Genomic DNA, 15,348 nt, shown 5'->3' on the forward strand with positions numbered 1-15,348 from the left:
CCCATCACCCCCTGTGCTCACTGCCCCGTGTCCGAACTCACACCGAGTCCCATTCACCCATCACCCCCTGTGCTTGCTGCCCCGTGTCCTAACTCGCACCAAGTCCCGTTCACCCATCACCCCCTGTGCTTGCTGCCCCGTGTCCTAACTCGCACCCAGTCCCGTTCACCCATCACCCCCTGTGCTCACTGCCCCGTGTCCTAACTCACACCCAGTCCCGTCCACCCATCACCAATTGTGCTCACTGCCCCGTGTCCTAACTCACACCTAGTCCCATTCACCCATCACCCCCTGTGCTCACTGCCCCGTGTCCTAACTCACGCCCAGTCCTGTTCACCCATCACCCCCTGTGCTCACTGCCCCGTGTCCTAACTCACACCCAGTCCTGTTCACTCATCACCCCCGTGCTCACTGCCCCGTGTCCTAACTCGCACCAAGTCCCATTCACCCATCACCCACTGTGCTCACTGCCCTGTGTCCTAACTCACACCCAGTCCCGTTCACCCATCACCCCCTGTGCTCGCTGCCCCGTGTCCTAACTCGCACCAAGTCCCGTTCACTCATCACCCCCTGTGCTTGCTGCCCCGTGTCCTAACTCGCACCCAGCCCCGTTCACCCATCACCCCCTGTGCTCACTGCCCCGTGTCCTAACTCGCACCAAGTCCCGTTCACCCATCACCCCCTGTGCTCACTGCCCCGTGTCCTAACTCACACCCAGTCCCGTTCACCCATCACCCCGTGCTCACTGCCCCGTGTCCTAACTCACACCCAGTCCCGTTCACCCATTACCCCCCGTGCTCACTGCCCCGTGTCCTAACTCACACCCAGTCCCGTTCACCCATCACCCCCTGTGCTCACTGCCCCATGTCCTAACTCGCACCAAGTCCCGTTCACTCATCACCCCCTGTGCTCACTGCCCCGTGTCCTAACTCACACCGAGTCCCATTCACCCATCACCCCCTGTGCTTGCTGCCCCGTGTCCTAACTCACACCCAGTCCCGTCCACCCATCACCCCCTGTGCTCACTGCCCCCGTGTCCTAACTCACACCCAGTCCCGTTCACCCATCACCCCCTGTGCTCACTGCCCCGTGTCCTAACTCACACCTAGTCCCGTTCACCCATCACCCCCTGTGCTCACTGCCCCGTGTCCTAACTCACGCCCAGTCCTGTTCACCCATCACCCCCTGTGCTCACTGCCCCGTGTCCTAACTCACACCCAGTCCTGTTCACTCATCACCCCCTGTGCTCACTGCCCCGTGTCCTAACTCACACCCAGTCCTGTTCACCCATCACCCCCTGTGCTCACTGCCCCGTGTCCTAACTCACGCCCAGTCCTGTTCACCCATCACCCCCTGTGCTCACTGCCCCGTGTCCTAACTCACACCCAGTCCTGTTCACCCATCACCCCCTGTGCTCACTGCCCCGTGTCCTAACTCACACCCAGTCCTGTTCACCCATCACCCCCTGTGCTCACTGCCCCGTGTCCTAACTCGCACCAAGTCCCGTTCACCCATCACCCACTGTGCTCACTGCCCTGTGTCCTAACTCACACCCAGTCCCGTTCACCCATCACCCCCTGTGCTCACTGCCCCGTGTCCTAACTCGCACCAAGTCCCGTTCACTCATCACCCCCTGTGCTCGCTGCCCCGTGTCCTAACTCGCACCCAGCCCCGTTCACCCATCACCCCCTGTGCTCACTGCCCCGTGTCCTAACTCGCACCAAGTCCCGTTCACCCATCACCCCCTGTGCTCACTGCCCCGTGTCCTAACTCACACCCAGTCCCGTTCACCCATCACCTCCTGTGCACACTGCCCCGTGTCCTAACTCACACCCAGTCCCGTTCACCCATCACCCCCTGTGCTCACTGCCCCGTGTCCTAACTCACACCCAGTCCCGTTCACCCATCACCCCCTGTGCTCACTGCCCCGTGTCCTAACTCGCACCCAGTCCCGTTCACCCATCACCCCCTGTGCTCGCTGCCCCGTGTCCTAACTCGCACCAAGTCCCGTTCACCCATCACCCCCTGTGCTCACTGCCCCGTGTCCTAAATCGCACCAAGTCCCGTTCACCCATCACCCCCTGTGCTCGCTGCCCCGTGTCCTAACTCGCACCAAGTCCCGTTCACCCATCACCCCCTGTGCTCGCTGCCCCGTGTCCTAACTCACACCCAGTCCCATTCGCCCATCACCCCCTGTGCTCACTGCCCCGTGTCCTAACTCACACCCAGTCCCATTCACCCATCACCCCCTGTGCTCACTGCCCCGTGTCCTAACTCGCACCATGTCCCGTTCACCCATCACCCTCTGTGCTCACTGCCCCGTGTCCTAACTCGCACCGAGTCCCGTTCACCCATCTCCCCCTGTGCTCACTGCCCCGTGTCCTAACTCGCACCCAGTCCCGTTCACCCATCACCCCCTGTGCTCACTGCCCCGTGTCCTAACTCGCACCAAGTCCCGTTCACCCATCACCCCCTGTGCTCACTGCCCCGTGTCCTAACTTGCACCCAGTCCCGTTCACCCATCACCCCCTGTGCTCACTGCCCCGTGTCCTAACTCACACCCAGTCCCGTTCGCCCATCACCCCCTGTGCTCACTGCCCCGTGTCCTAACTCACACCCAGTCCCGTTCGCCCATCACCCCCTGTGCTCACTGCCCCGTGTCCTAACTCACACCCAGTCCCGTTCACCCATCACCCCGTGCTCACTGCCCCGTGTCCTAACTCACACCCAGTCCCGTTCACCCATCACCCCCTGTGCTCAATGCCCATGTCCTAACTCGCACCAAGTCCCGTTCACCCATCACCCCCTGTGCTCAATGCCCATGTCCTAACTCGCACCAAGTCCCGTTCACCCATCACCCCCTGTGCTCGCTGCCCCGTGTCCTAACTCACACCCAGTCCCGTTCACCCATCACCCCCTGTGCTCAATGCCCATGTCCTAACTCGCACCAAGTCCCGTTCACCCATCAACCCCTGTGCTCAATGCCCATGTCCTAACTCACACCCAGTCCCATTCACCCATCACCCCCGTGCTCACTGCCCCGTGTCCTAACTCACACCCAGTCCCGTTCACCCATCACCCCCTGTGCTCACTGCCCCGTGTCCTAACTCGCACCAAGTCCCGTTCACTCATCACCCCCTGTGCTCACTGCCCCGTGTCCTAACTCACATCCAGTCCCGTTCACCCATCACCCCCTGTGCTCACTGCCCCATGTCCTAACTCACACCCAGTCCCGTTCACCCATCACCTCCTGTGCTCACTGCCCCGTGTCCTAACTCACACCCAGTCCCGTTCACCCATCACCCCCTGTGCTCACTGCCCTGTGTCCTAACTCGCACCCAGTCCCGTTCACCCATCACCCCCTGTGCTCACTGCCCCGTGTCCTAACTCGCACCGAGTCCCGTTCACCCATCACCCCCTGTGCTCACTGCCCCGTGTCCTAACTCGCACCCAGTCCCGTTCACCCATCACCCCCTGTGCTCACTGCCCTGTGTCCTAACTCGCACCGAGTCCCGTTCACCCATCACCCCCTGTGCTCACTGCCCCGTGTCCTAACTCACACCGAGTCCCGTTCACCCATCACCCCCTGTGCTCACTGCCCCGTGTCCTAACTCACACCCAGTCCCGTTCACCCATCACCCCCTGTGCTCACTGCCCCGTGTCCTAACTCGCACCCAGTCCCGTTCACCCATCACCCCCTGTGCTCACTGCCCCGTGTCCTAACTCACACCCAGTCCCGTTCACCCATCACCCCCTGTGCTCACTGCCCCGTGTCCTAACTCACACCCAGTCCCGTTCACCCCTCACCCCCTGTGCTCACTGACCTACATTGGCTCCCGATCCGGCAATGCCTCGATTTTTAAATTCTCATTCTTGTCTTCAAATCACTCCATGGCCTCGCCCCTCCCTATCTCTGTAATCCCCTCTAGCCCTACAATCCCCCGACATCTCTGCACTCCTCCAGTTCTGGCCTCTTGATCATCCCCGATTTTCATCGCGCCACCATTGCTGGCCGCGCCTTCAGCTGCCTGGGCCCCGAGCTCTGGAATTCCCTCCCTAAACCTCTCTACCTCTCTCTCCTCCTTTTAAGACGCTCCTTAAAACCTCCCTCTTTCGGTCCTAATATTTCCTTATGTGGCTCGGTGTCAAATTTTGTCTGTTTTACGCCTCTGTGAAGTGCCTTGGGACATTTTACTACGTTAAAGGCGCTAGATAAAAGCTAGTTGTTGCTGTCCTGTTGGTGCCCCCATGGTCGAATATCCAATGGAGTAGTGTGTGTGTCGGTGGGAGAGTGGGATTGAGCATGGGGTGAGGGGGTGAGGTTCTCAGTCCTGGTGATGCTCCCATGGTCGAATAGCCTGCTGTTACCTGAGGGCCGATTTCTTTCTCGTCCGATTGCATGACTTCCCTCCCCCAATCGAGTGTCTGAGTTAAGCCCCCTCAGAATTATAACCCCTGAACTGTGGGGACCCCTCACCCCCCAAATAGTGCAAACTCCTCACCCCACAAATAGTGCAGACGACTCAACCTACAAACTGTGGGTCTCCTCACCCCCCCAAACTGTGGGACGCCTCACCCCCCAAATTGTGCAGACTCCTCAACCTACAAACTGTGGGTCTCCTCACCTCCCAAATTGTGGGACGCCTCACCCCCTAAACTGTGGGGACTCCTCACCACCCCCCCCAAACTGTGGGGACTCCTCACCCACCAAACTGTGGGGACTCCTCACCCACCAAACTGTGGGTCTCCTCACCCCCCAAACTGTGGGTCTCCTCACCCCCCCCAAACCGTTGGACTCCTCACCCCCCCAAACTGTGGGGACCCCTCACCCCCCCAAACTGTGGGGACTCCTCACCCCCCAAACTGTGGGGACTCCTCACCCCCCAAACTGTGGGAACTCCTCACCCCCCAAACTGTGGGAACTCCTCACCCCCCAAACTGTGGGGACTCCTCACCCCCCAAACTGTGGGGACTCCTCACCTCCCAAACTGTGGGAACTCCTCACCCCCCAAACTGTGGGAACTCCTCACCCCCCAAACTGTGGGGACTCCTCACCCCCCAAACTGTGGGAACTCCTCACCCCCCAAACTGTGGGAACTCCTCACCCCCCAAACTGTGGGGACTCCTCACCCCCCAAACTGTGGGGACTCCTCACCTCCCAAACTGTGGGGACTCCTCACCCCCCAAACTGTGGGGACTCCTCACCTGCCAAACTGTGGGGACTCCTCACCCCGCAAACTGTGGGGACTCCTCACCCCCCAAACTGTGGGTCTCCTCACCCCCCCAAACTGTTGGACTCCTCACCCCCCCAAACTGTGGGGACCCCTCGCCCCCCCAAACTGTGGGGACTCCTCACCCCCCAAACTGTGGGGACTCCTCACCCCCCAAACTGTGGGGACTCCTCACCCCCCAAACTGTGGGGACTCCTCACTCCTCACCCCCCAAACTGTGGGAACTCCTCACCTCCCAAACTGTGGGGACTCCTCACCCCCCAAACTGTGGGGACTCCTCACCCCCCAAACTGTGGGGACTCCTCACCTCCCAAACTGTGGGGACTCCTCACCCGCCAAACTGTGGGGACTCCTCACCCCCCAAACTGTGGGGACTCCTCACCTCCCAAACTGTGGGGACTCCTCACCCCCCAAACTGTGGGGACTCCTCACCTCCCAAACTGTGGGACTCCTCACCTCCCAAACTGTGGGGACTCCTCACCCCCCAAACTGTGGGGACTCCTCACCTCCCAAACTGTGGGGACTCCTCACCTCCCAAACTGTGGGGACTCCTCACCCCCCAAACTGTGGGGACTCCTCACCTCCCAAACGGTGGGGACTCCTCACCTCCCAAACTGTGGGGACTCCTCACCCCCCCCCCAAACTGTGGGGACTCCTCACCCCCCCCAAACTGTGAGGACTCCTCACCCCCCAAACTGTGGGGACTCCTCACCTCCCAAACTGTGGGACTCCTCACCCCCCAAACTGTGGGGACTCCTCACCCCCCCCCCCAAACTGTAGGGACTCCTCACCCCCCCCCCCAAACTGTGGGACTCCTCACCCCACAAACTGTGGGGACTCCTCACCTCCCAAACTGTGGGGACTCCTCACCTCCCAAACTGTGGGGACTCCTCACCCCCCCCAAACTGTGAGGACTCCTCACCCCCCAAACTGTGGGGACTCCTCACCTCCCAAACTGTGGGACTCCTCACCCCCCAAACTAATGGACTCTGAACCTCTGATTTATTTTCCAGATGGCTGTGCATAACTGTAAGGTTTTTGGATTAATTCTGCAACGGCTTATTAATGGATGTACGGAGAAGGAGGATGAGGTGAGTGTCTTGGGGTATGGAAAGGATTTGGGGGGCGGAGAGGGGAGAAGATTCCCCTTTAACAACATCTTACTGTGCAACTCTCTCATGAAGCCTGTTCTACCGCTTAGAACCTGACTTAGCTGAACCCAGATGTTGGTGTGGTACTGAGCCCCGCACACAGGCATAGCAAGATCCCAAGAACTGCCAGCCAGACACCACCCAGTCTGTGCTGAGTTAGCTGATCCAACAGCCCCTAGGGTGTGGTACTGAGCCCTACACACAGGCACAGCCAGATCCCAGGTCCCAGCCCCCTGGTGGAGGGCGTGTGAGGGGCTAATGTTGTCCTCAGTACCACTGGGTTAGGCTTGGGCTGAGGCTCCTGCTCCTACTTCCTGCCCGGAGACTCCTGCTGCGATTGGTTTGTGGGGATTGAGGGTACGGGCTCAGTTGTGGTGCCGCCCTCCACAGTCCAATATCCAGCGGACACTCGCAGTGTGGAGCTCGCTGCCTCTCGTGTAGGGAGGGGAATTATGCAAAAGTTCATCGCCGCCCTTAGAGTTCACTGTTAAGAACATAATAACATAATAAATAGGAGCAGGAGTCGGCCATTTGGCCCCTCGAGCCTGCTCCGCCATTCAATAAGATCCTGGCTGATCTTGGCCTCAACTCCATTTTCCTGCCTCATAACCCTTGACTCCACTGTAGCTCAAATATCTGTCTCTCTCCACCTTAAATGTATTTAATGACCCAGCCTCCACCGCTCTCTGGGGCAGAGAATTCCACAGATTTACGACCCTCTGAGAGAAGGAATTCCTCCTCATCTCTGTCTTAAATGGGTAACCCCTTATTCTGAAACTATGCCCCCTGGTTCTAGATTCCCCCACGAGGGGAAACATCCTCTCAGCATCTACCTTGTCGAGCCCCCTCAGAATCTTATATGTTTCAATAAGATCACCTCTCATTCTTCTAAACTCCAATGAGTATAGGCCCAACCTGCTCAATCTTTCCTCATAAGACAACCCCTTCATCCCAGGAATCAACCTCGTGAACCTTCTCTGAACTGCCTCCAATGCAAGTATATCCCTCCTTAAATAAGGAGACCAAAACTGTACGCAGTACTCCAGGTGTGGTCTCACCAAGGCCCTGTACAGTTGTAGCAACACTTCCCTACTTTTATACTCCATCCCGCTTGCAATAAAGGCCAACATTCCATTTGCCAAGATCACATCAGCCATGATCTTATTGGATTGCGGAGTACGCTCGAGGGGCCAAATGACCTAGTCCTGCTCCAACGTCTTATGTTCTTATGCCTTCCTAATTACTGGCTGTACCTGCATGCTAACCTTTTTTGTTTCATGTATGAGGACACCCAGGTGTCTCTGTACCACAGCATTTTGTCGTCTCTCTCCATTTAAATAATATTTTGCTTTTCTATTCTTCCAACCAAAGTGGATAACCTCACATTTTCCCACATTATACTCCATCTGCCAAATTTTTGCCCACATAGAAACATAGAAGATAGGAGCAGGAGTAGGCCATTCGGCCCCTCGAACCTGCTCTGCCATTCAATGCGATCATGGCTGATCATCCAAATTCAGTACCCTGTCCCTGCTTTCTCCCCATACCCCTTGATCCCTTTAGCCTTAAGAAATATATCCAACTCCTTCTTGAATATATTTAATGAATTGGCCTCTACTGCCTTCTGTGGTAGAGAATTCCACAGGTTCACCACTCTCTGGGTGAAGAAATTCCTCCTCATTTCTGACCTAACTGGCTTACCCCTTATCCTTAGACTGTGACCCCTGGTTCTGGACTCCCCGACCATCGGGAACATCCTTCCTGCATCTAGTCTGTCCAGTCCTGTCAGAATTTTATAAGTTTCAATGAGATCCCCTCTCATTCTTCTAAACTCCAGCGAGTACAAGCCCAATCGACCCAATCTCTGCTCATACGTCATTCCTGCCATCCCAGGTATCAGCCTGGTGAATCTTCGCTGCACTCCCTCCATGGCAAGAACATCCTTCCTCAGATAAGGTGACCAAAACTGCACACAATACTCAAGATGTGGTCTCACCAAGGCCCTGTACAACTGCAGCAAGACATCCTTGATCCTGTACTCAAACCCTCTTGCTACGAAGGCCAACATACCATTTGCCTTCTTAACCGCCTGCTGCACCTGCATGTTTACCTTCAGCGACTGGTGCACAAGGACACCCAGATCTTGTTGCACTTCCCCTTTTCCCAATCTATTGCCATTCAGATAATAATCTGCCTTCCTGTTTTTGACACCGAAGTGGATAACCTCGCATTTATCCACGTTATATTGCATCTGCCATGCTTCTGCCCAATCACCCAACCTGTCCAAATCATCCTGGAGTTTCTTGGCATCCTCCTCACAGCACACACGCCCACCCAGCTTTGTGTCGTCTGCTAACTTGGAGATATTACATCTAGTTCCACCCACTTAACCTATCTATATCCCTTTGTAGACTCTTTGGCTGCGATTTTCCCATTGGTGGCGGGTTGGGTGCGGGTCAGGTGGTCGGCGCATTCCGGTCCCGCCACTGCTTTCAGCTGGTAAAAATTAGCAATTTTGCCCTAATTGGGCAATTGAGTCCCTGCGCTCCCCTGGCCAATTAGTGTTTTGGGTCTGGAACTCGCCTCTGCTGACGTCTGTCAGCCAACTGCATTTTAGGGGCCCATGCAGCCTTGGTTCATTTTCCCATTATTTGCTGCTGGATTTCCTACTGACAACTGCTGCCATGACTACCTTAAGGGCGAAGGCCTCACCACGATTTGATGATGACTCACTCCATGCTGTTGTGGAGGGAGTCAGAGGTCAAAAGGAAGTACTGTTCCCAGCCTCTGGGAGGAAGAAGCTACCACAGCAAACCAAAGCAATGTGGCTGCAAATTGCACAGGAGGTGAGCTCCAGATCATAGAAACATAGAAAAATAGGAGCAGGATTCGGCCCTTTGAGCCTGCTCCACCATTCAATATGATCATGGCTGATCCTCTATCTCAATACCATTTTCCCGCTCTTTCCCCATACCCCTTGATGCCTTTTGTGTCTAGAAATCTATCTATCTCCTCCTTAAATATATTCAGTGACTTGGCCTCCACAGCTTTCTGTGGTAGAGAATTCCACAGGTTCACCACCCTCTGAGTGAAGGAATTTCTCCTCATTTCAGTCCTAAATGTCCTACCCCGTATCCTGAGACTGTGACCCCTCGTTCTAGACCCCCCAGCCAGGGGAAACATCCTCCCTACATCCAGTCTGTCTAGCCCTGTCAGAATTTTATACGTTCCAATGAGATCCCCCCTCATTCTTCTAAACTCTAGTGATTACAGGCCTAGTCGACCCAATCTCTCCTCACATGACAGTCCTGCCATCCCAGGAATCAGTCTGGTGAACCTTCGCTGCACTCCCTCTATGGCAAGTATATCCTTTCTTAGGTAAGGAGACCAAAACTGCACACAGTACTCCAGGTGTGGTCTCACCAAGGCCCTGTATAACTGTAGTAAGACATCCTTGCTCCTGTACTCAAATCCTCTTGCAATGAAGGCCAACATACCATTTGCCTTCCTAACTGCTTGCTGCACCTGCATGTTTGCTTTCAGTGACTGGTGTACAAGGACACCCAGGTCCCTTTGTACATCAACATTTCCCAATCTATCACCATTTAAATAATACTCTGCCTTTCTGTTTTTCCCACCGAAGTGGATAACTTCACATTTAGCCACGTTATACTGCATCTGCCGTGTATTTGCCCACTCACTCAACTTGTCTAAATCACCTTGAAGCCTCTTTGCATCCTCCTAACAGCTCACAATCCCACCTAGTTTCGTGTCGTCAGCAAACTTGGAAATATTACATTTGGTTCCCTCATCCAAATCATTGATATATATTGTGAATAGCTGGGGCCCAAACACTGAGCCCTGCGGTACCCCACTATTCACCGCCTGCCACCCCGAAAAAGACCCATTTATTCCTACTCTGTGTTTTCTGTCTGTTAACCAATTTTCAATCCATGCCAGTATATTACCCCCAATCCCATGTGCTTTAATTTTGCACACTAACCTCTTATGTGGGACTTTACCAAAGACCTTCTGAAAATCCAAATACACCACATCCACTGGTTCTCCCTTATCTATTCTGCCAGTTACATCCTCAAAAAACTCCAGCAGGTTTGTCAAACACAATTTTCCTTTCATAAATCCATGTTGACTTTGTCTAATCCCGTTGATATTTTCTGAGTGTCCGGTTATCACAACTGTAAGAGTCATGAAAGTTTAAGAAAGAAAATACTTTAAAATATTGGTTAAATAGTATAATACAGTTAATTTACCTGACTGACTTATTGTATTGAGAAACCCCCTATTTTCTTGTTCCAGTAGTATAGTCTGAGATACCCCCTTTATTCTTGCTACAATGGTACAGTCCTTAAGCTTGTCACATGGTATCCAGCCATTTTACAGTTCAAGCTCCACGAGGCTAGAGAGAAGGTAAAGGCTTTGAGGGCTGGAGCAATATAGTTTTTGACCGTGTTCGTTTAAACGTGTTTTGCTTTGTAATTCTGTTTGTAAGGTGTTACAGTAAACAGTTTAAAGACAAAGTTATGTTTTGGAACGTTTTATTTCGACACGCGTCTACTCGTTGTTAAAAGCCTCAAAGCTCAGTGGCTGCATGTTTGGAAATTACGAAGCGCCACTACATTTGTCAAAAACTAGCTCCCTAAGAAGGAAAGGACGGAATTGTCGGTGAACGTATACATGAATGGTCACGGAGCCAGACGACAATATAAGAAAGCGAAGGTACAGTGACTGTTACTTGCCTTGTTCATTCTATTGAGAAGCTAAATAAGAGCTGTGGGTAAAATGGCCGAGGCCTATGGAGCCGTGAGGAGCTTCCCCCAGCCAGAAGCATAGGTGCAAGGAGGGCTAAATTAGCTCAGATAACTGGAAAAATGAAGATAATTGATTGTCTCATGGAAGATAATGCTAACATTAAGAAAGTTGAAGACATAATGCATTATGATTTCTCCAAGTTGCATGAAGAATTTATTGTACTCAATGAAGATGTATTGGCACTTCTGTCTGAAGAAGAGGGAAATGCTGATCAGCACAACTGGTTTGATCTTAAATCATCCAGCATTAAGGACTATGTCAAGGCCACAGAACAGTGGATGTTAAAGATTCGTGAAGATGCTGATACAGCAGAGAAAGATAAAGATGACGATGAAGTCGGACCAGATGATAGCATTTCAGAGACTTCAGCCAGACTGAGCAAAAATCAGAAAGAAGGTAGCTCTGTTACTGGACACAGGTCAGTCGCTTCTACCACACGCTCGTCGCAGCGCATGAGAGAAGAGGTTGAACGGGCAGCGTTGATGGTGCGCGCAGCATCTTTAGTGGAGAAGCAAGCTCTTGAACGGGAAGAGGCCCAACTGCAGGCCCAACTGCAGGCCCAACTGGCCCAAGTGCAGGCAAAGAAAGAACAGCTGGAGATGAAAACAGCTATTGCGGTCTCAGATGCCAAGTTGAGTGTGTATGAAGATTATGAAGGCTCACAGGATGGCATGAACGAATACTGCCAGTCAATGTTGTCACACACAGTTGGATCCAGGGCACCTTCAAGAGTTAAAAGAGAGTCCGAAGGCCATCTCCTGGCATTACACCATGGAAGAGAGGCCTCTCCACTAACAGGAGCACGTGATGCTACCCCAGACGTCAGACGGTCTAGACTAGACCCTGCTGATGACCACCAGAGGCCTGAAGACACAGGGAGAAGCCTATACTGAGTGATGCAACGTCAGAACGAAATTACAGAGATGCTTGTAAAACAACAGAATCTGTTTCGACTCCCTCAAAGAGACATACCAGTGTTCCAAGGTGACCCACTCAAGTATAAGCCCTTCATCAGATCCTTCGAACAAGCCATTGACTCCAAAACAGAGAGCAGCAGTGATAAGTTGTACTACCTGGGACAGTACACCAGTGGTAAACCACAAGACCTGGTCAGAAGCTGTGAACACATGAGACCGGGCCGGGGATACATAGAAGCCAGGAAGTTGCTGCAGGAGCACTATGGTAACGAGCTGAAGATAGCCACTGCATATATTGAAAAGGCTATCAAGTGGCCACAGATCAGGTCGGAGGACGGGGAGGCATTGAACACATATGTTCTTTTTCTCATAGGATGTCGCAACACCATGGAGGATGTTGAATTCATGGAAGAAATGGACAATCTTACGACTGGGAGAATCATCATCTCTAAGCTTCCTTACAGGATGAGAGAACAATGGAGAAGAACAGCCTTTGAGATAATGGAGAGATGGAAAAGTAGAGCCAGGTTTGCAGACTTAGTGAATTTCATAGACAAACAGGCTAAAATTGCTAGGGACCCATTGTTTGGAAACATCCAGGATGTCAGCCCAACTACTGATGGAAGAGTGAAAGCCAAGCCTGCTGAATCAAAGACTCTCAGGAAAGGTGGTTCCAGGGGAAGCAGCTTTGCAACTATCGTCACTCAGGCTGGGGAAGAAAAGTCTCAGAACTCATCTCCCAAAAAGAGCAGCACAGTTTCGCCTGCTAATGCCTTTCAGAAGCCATGTTTATTCTGCCAGAAGAATCATACATTGGATTTCTGCAGTGACATCAAAGCACAGCCACATAAAGACAGAATCGAATTTCTGAAGCACAGTGGCCTATGTTTTGGATGTCTCTCTCAGGGGCACCTGAGTAGAAACTGTAAGCAAAGAACATGCAGAGAGTGCACTCGGAAACATCCCAGTCTGCTGCATATCCACAAAGAAGAACAAGTCTCTAAGAAGAGTGAAGAAAACAATACCGACGAGAAGGTTGTTTCAAGTGCTCTGGTGTCGCTAGAACCAGAGACTTGTGGATTCACTGGGGCCGGTGACAGTGATTGTATTCTTGCCATCGTACCTGTAAAGATCAAGTCTAAGAGGAGTGAGAAGTTTGTGGAGACTTACGCCTTCATGGATCCAGGTAGTTCAGCAACGTTCTGCACAGAATCACTCATGCGACAGCTGAACGTTAGAGGCAGAAGAACAGAAATCCTATTACGCACCATGGGTCATGAGAAGTCAATGCAAAGTTATATCCTGTCAGACTTAGAAGTGTGTGGACTTGAAGAGAAGGACTTCATAGACCTGCCTAATGTTTTCACACAGAGGGAGATTCCTGTTAGAATAGGGAACTTAGCCCTGCAGAAGGATGTGGAGAGATGGCCTTACCTGGAAAAGGTGTGTCTCCCATATATTGAAGCAGAAATTGGCCTATTAATTGGAACCAATGCCTACAAAACTATGGAGCCATGGCAGGTGATAAACAGCAAGGATGACGGACCCTACGCAGTCAGGACAGCCCTTGGATGGGTAGTCAATGGACCGGTAAGGAGAGATGATAGCAACAAGTCGAACAAGGAGCAACGACAAGATGTAACAGTTAATTGTATCTATATCGCAAGCATTGAAGAGCTGTTGATACAGCAGTTCAATGCAAACTTTTCAGAACGCAGCTGTGAGGAAAAGACAGAGATGTCACAAGAAGACCATCAGTTCATGGATTTGATGACAAGGTCTACACAGTTCATTGATGGCCACTATCACATTGGTTTGCCACTGAGAAGACAGACCGCGAAGATGCCGAACAATCACTGCATAGCAGAGCAGCGCGCCATCAGTCTAAAGAGAAAGCTGAACAAGAACCCCGACTTTCACGAAGACTACAAAGGCTTCATGAGAAACATCATAGCGAAAGGCTATGCTGTAAAAGGGCCCGAGGAACAGTTGAACAGAGACGATGGAAGGGTCTGGTACATTCCTCATCGCGGTGTGTATCACCCAAAGAAGAAAAAGATCCGTGTAGTGTTTGACTGCGCCACCTCATTCAGAGGAACTTCACTGAATGACCAGCTGCTTCAAGGTCCTGATCTTACTAATACCCTCATTGGCGTCTTGACGAGGTTTAGACAAGAGCTCGTTGCCATGATGGCAGACATAGAATCAAAGTTCTACCAAGTCAGAATCCCTGATGAAGATGCTGATCTTCTGCGTTTCCTTTGGTGGCCAGATGGCGACGTTAGTCAAGCTATGGTGGAATGTAGAATGGCTGTACACTTGTTCGGAGCCACATCATCTCCCAGCTGTGCAAGCTACGCTCTCAGAAAAACTGCAGAAGATGGCAAAGGCAAAGCACCATCAGAGGCTGTAGAGACAATCTTCAGAAACTTTTATGTCGATGACTGCCTGAAGTCCGTGTCAACAGAAGACGATGCCATTGCACTGTCAAGAGACCTTAGAACTCTGTGTTCGAATGGAGGATTCCATCTGACTAAGTGGATAAGCAACAGCAGAGCAGTTCTAGCTTCTATCCCAGAAAAGGAAAGAGCCACTGAAGTCAAAGATCTGGACTTGAGCCACGATGTCCTTCCTATTGAGAGAGCTCTTGGTGTACAATGGTGCATTGAGTCAGACACGTTCAACTTCAGAATAATGGTGAACGAAAGACCATCCACAAGACGAGGGATTCTCTCCGTGGTCAGTTCCATCTACGACCCTCTTGGATTCCTGGCACCACTCATTCTGCCGGTGAAGCTGATCCTACGAGAGCTGTGTAGAGACAAGAGAGGATGGGATGAAGATATCCCAGAAGGTCAAGCTCAGAGATGGCTCAGATGGTTGACAGATTTGCAACAACTTTCTAGCTTCAATGTCAGTAGATGCATCAAGCCTGTGAGTTTTGGAGTTACAAAGACGGCTCAACTACATCATTTTTCGGACGCCAGTGAGGACGGCTATGGCACGGCTACTTACCTCTTGCTGACAAATCAACAGGGCCAGAAACACTGTGCCTTCCTCATGGGGAAATCCAGGGTGGCTCCGCTGAAGCAGGTCACCATCCCGAGATAGGAGTTGACGGCAGCGGTTGTTGCAGTTAAAGTTGACCAGGTGATGCGGAAAGAGTTACAGCTCCCACTAGAAGAATCTGTCTTCTGGACGGATAGCACGACGGTGCTG

The 15,348-nt window shown here is 52.4% G+C and overlaps 1 protein-coding gene across 4 annotated transcripts in view; it reads left to right on the plus strand.

Moving 5' to 3' along the window:
- Positions 1 to 15,348, plus strand: part of LOC147120740 (transmembrane protein 169-like) — a 254,784-nt gene that overhangs the window by 138,750 nt on the left and 100,686 nt on the right. For all 4 annotated transcript variants that reach the window (XM_085986983.1, XM_085986981.1, XM_085986980.1 and 1 more), the window contains exon 2: positions 6,245 to 6,322. In XM_085986983.1, coding sequence (XP_085843109.1) covers positions 6,245 to 6,322 — 78 coding nt within the window. The remainder of the gene's footprint in view (positions 1 to 6,244; positions 6,323 to 15,348) is intronic.

This window comes from Somniosus microcephalus, chromosome 4, assembly GCF_052327205.1.
Source record: "Somniosus microcephalus isolate GS21.2 chromosome 4, FLI_Smic_1.0, whole genome shotgun sequence".
NCBI classification, from domain to species: Eukaryota; Metazoa; Chordata; class Chondrichthyes; order Squaliformes; family Somniosidae; genus Somniosus; species Somniosus microcephalus.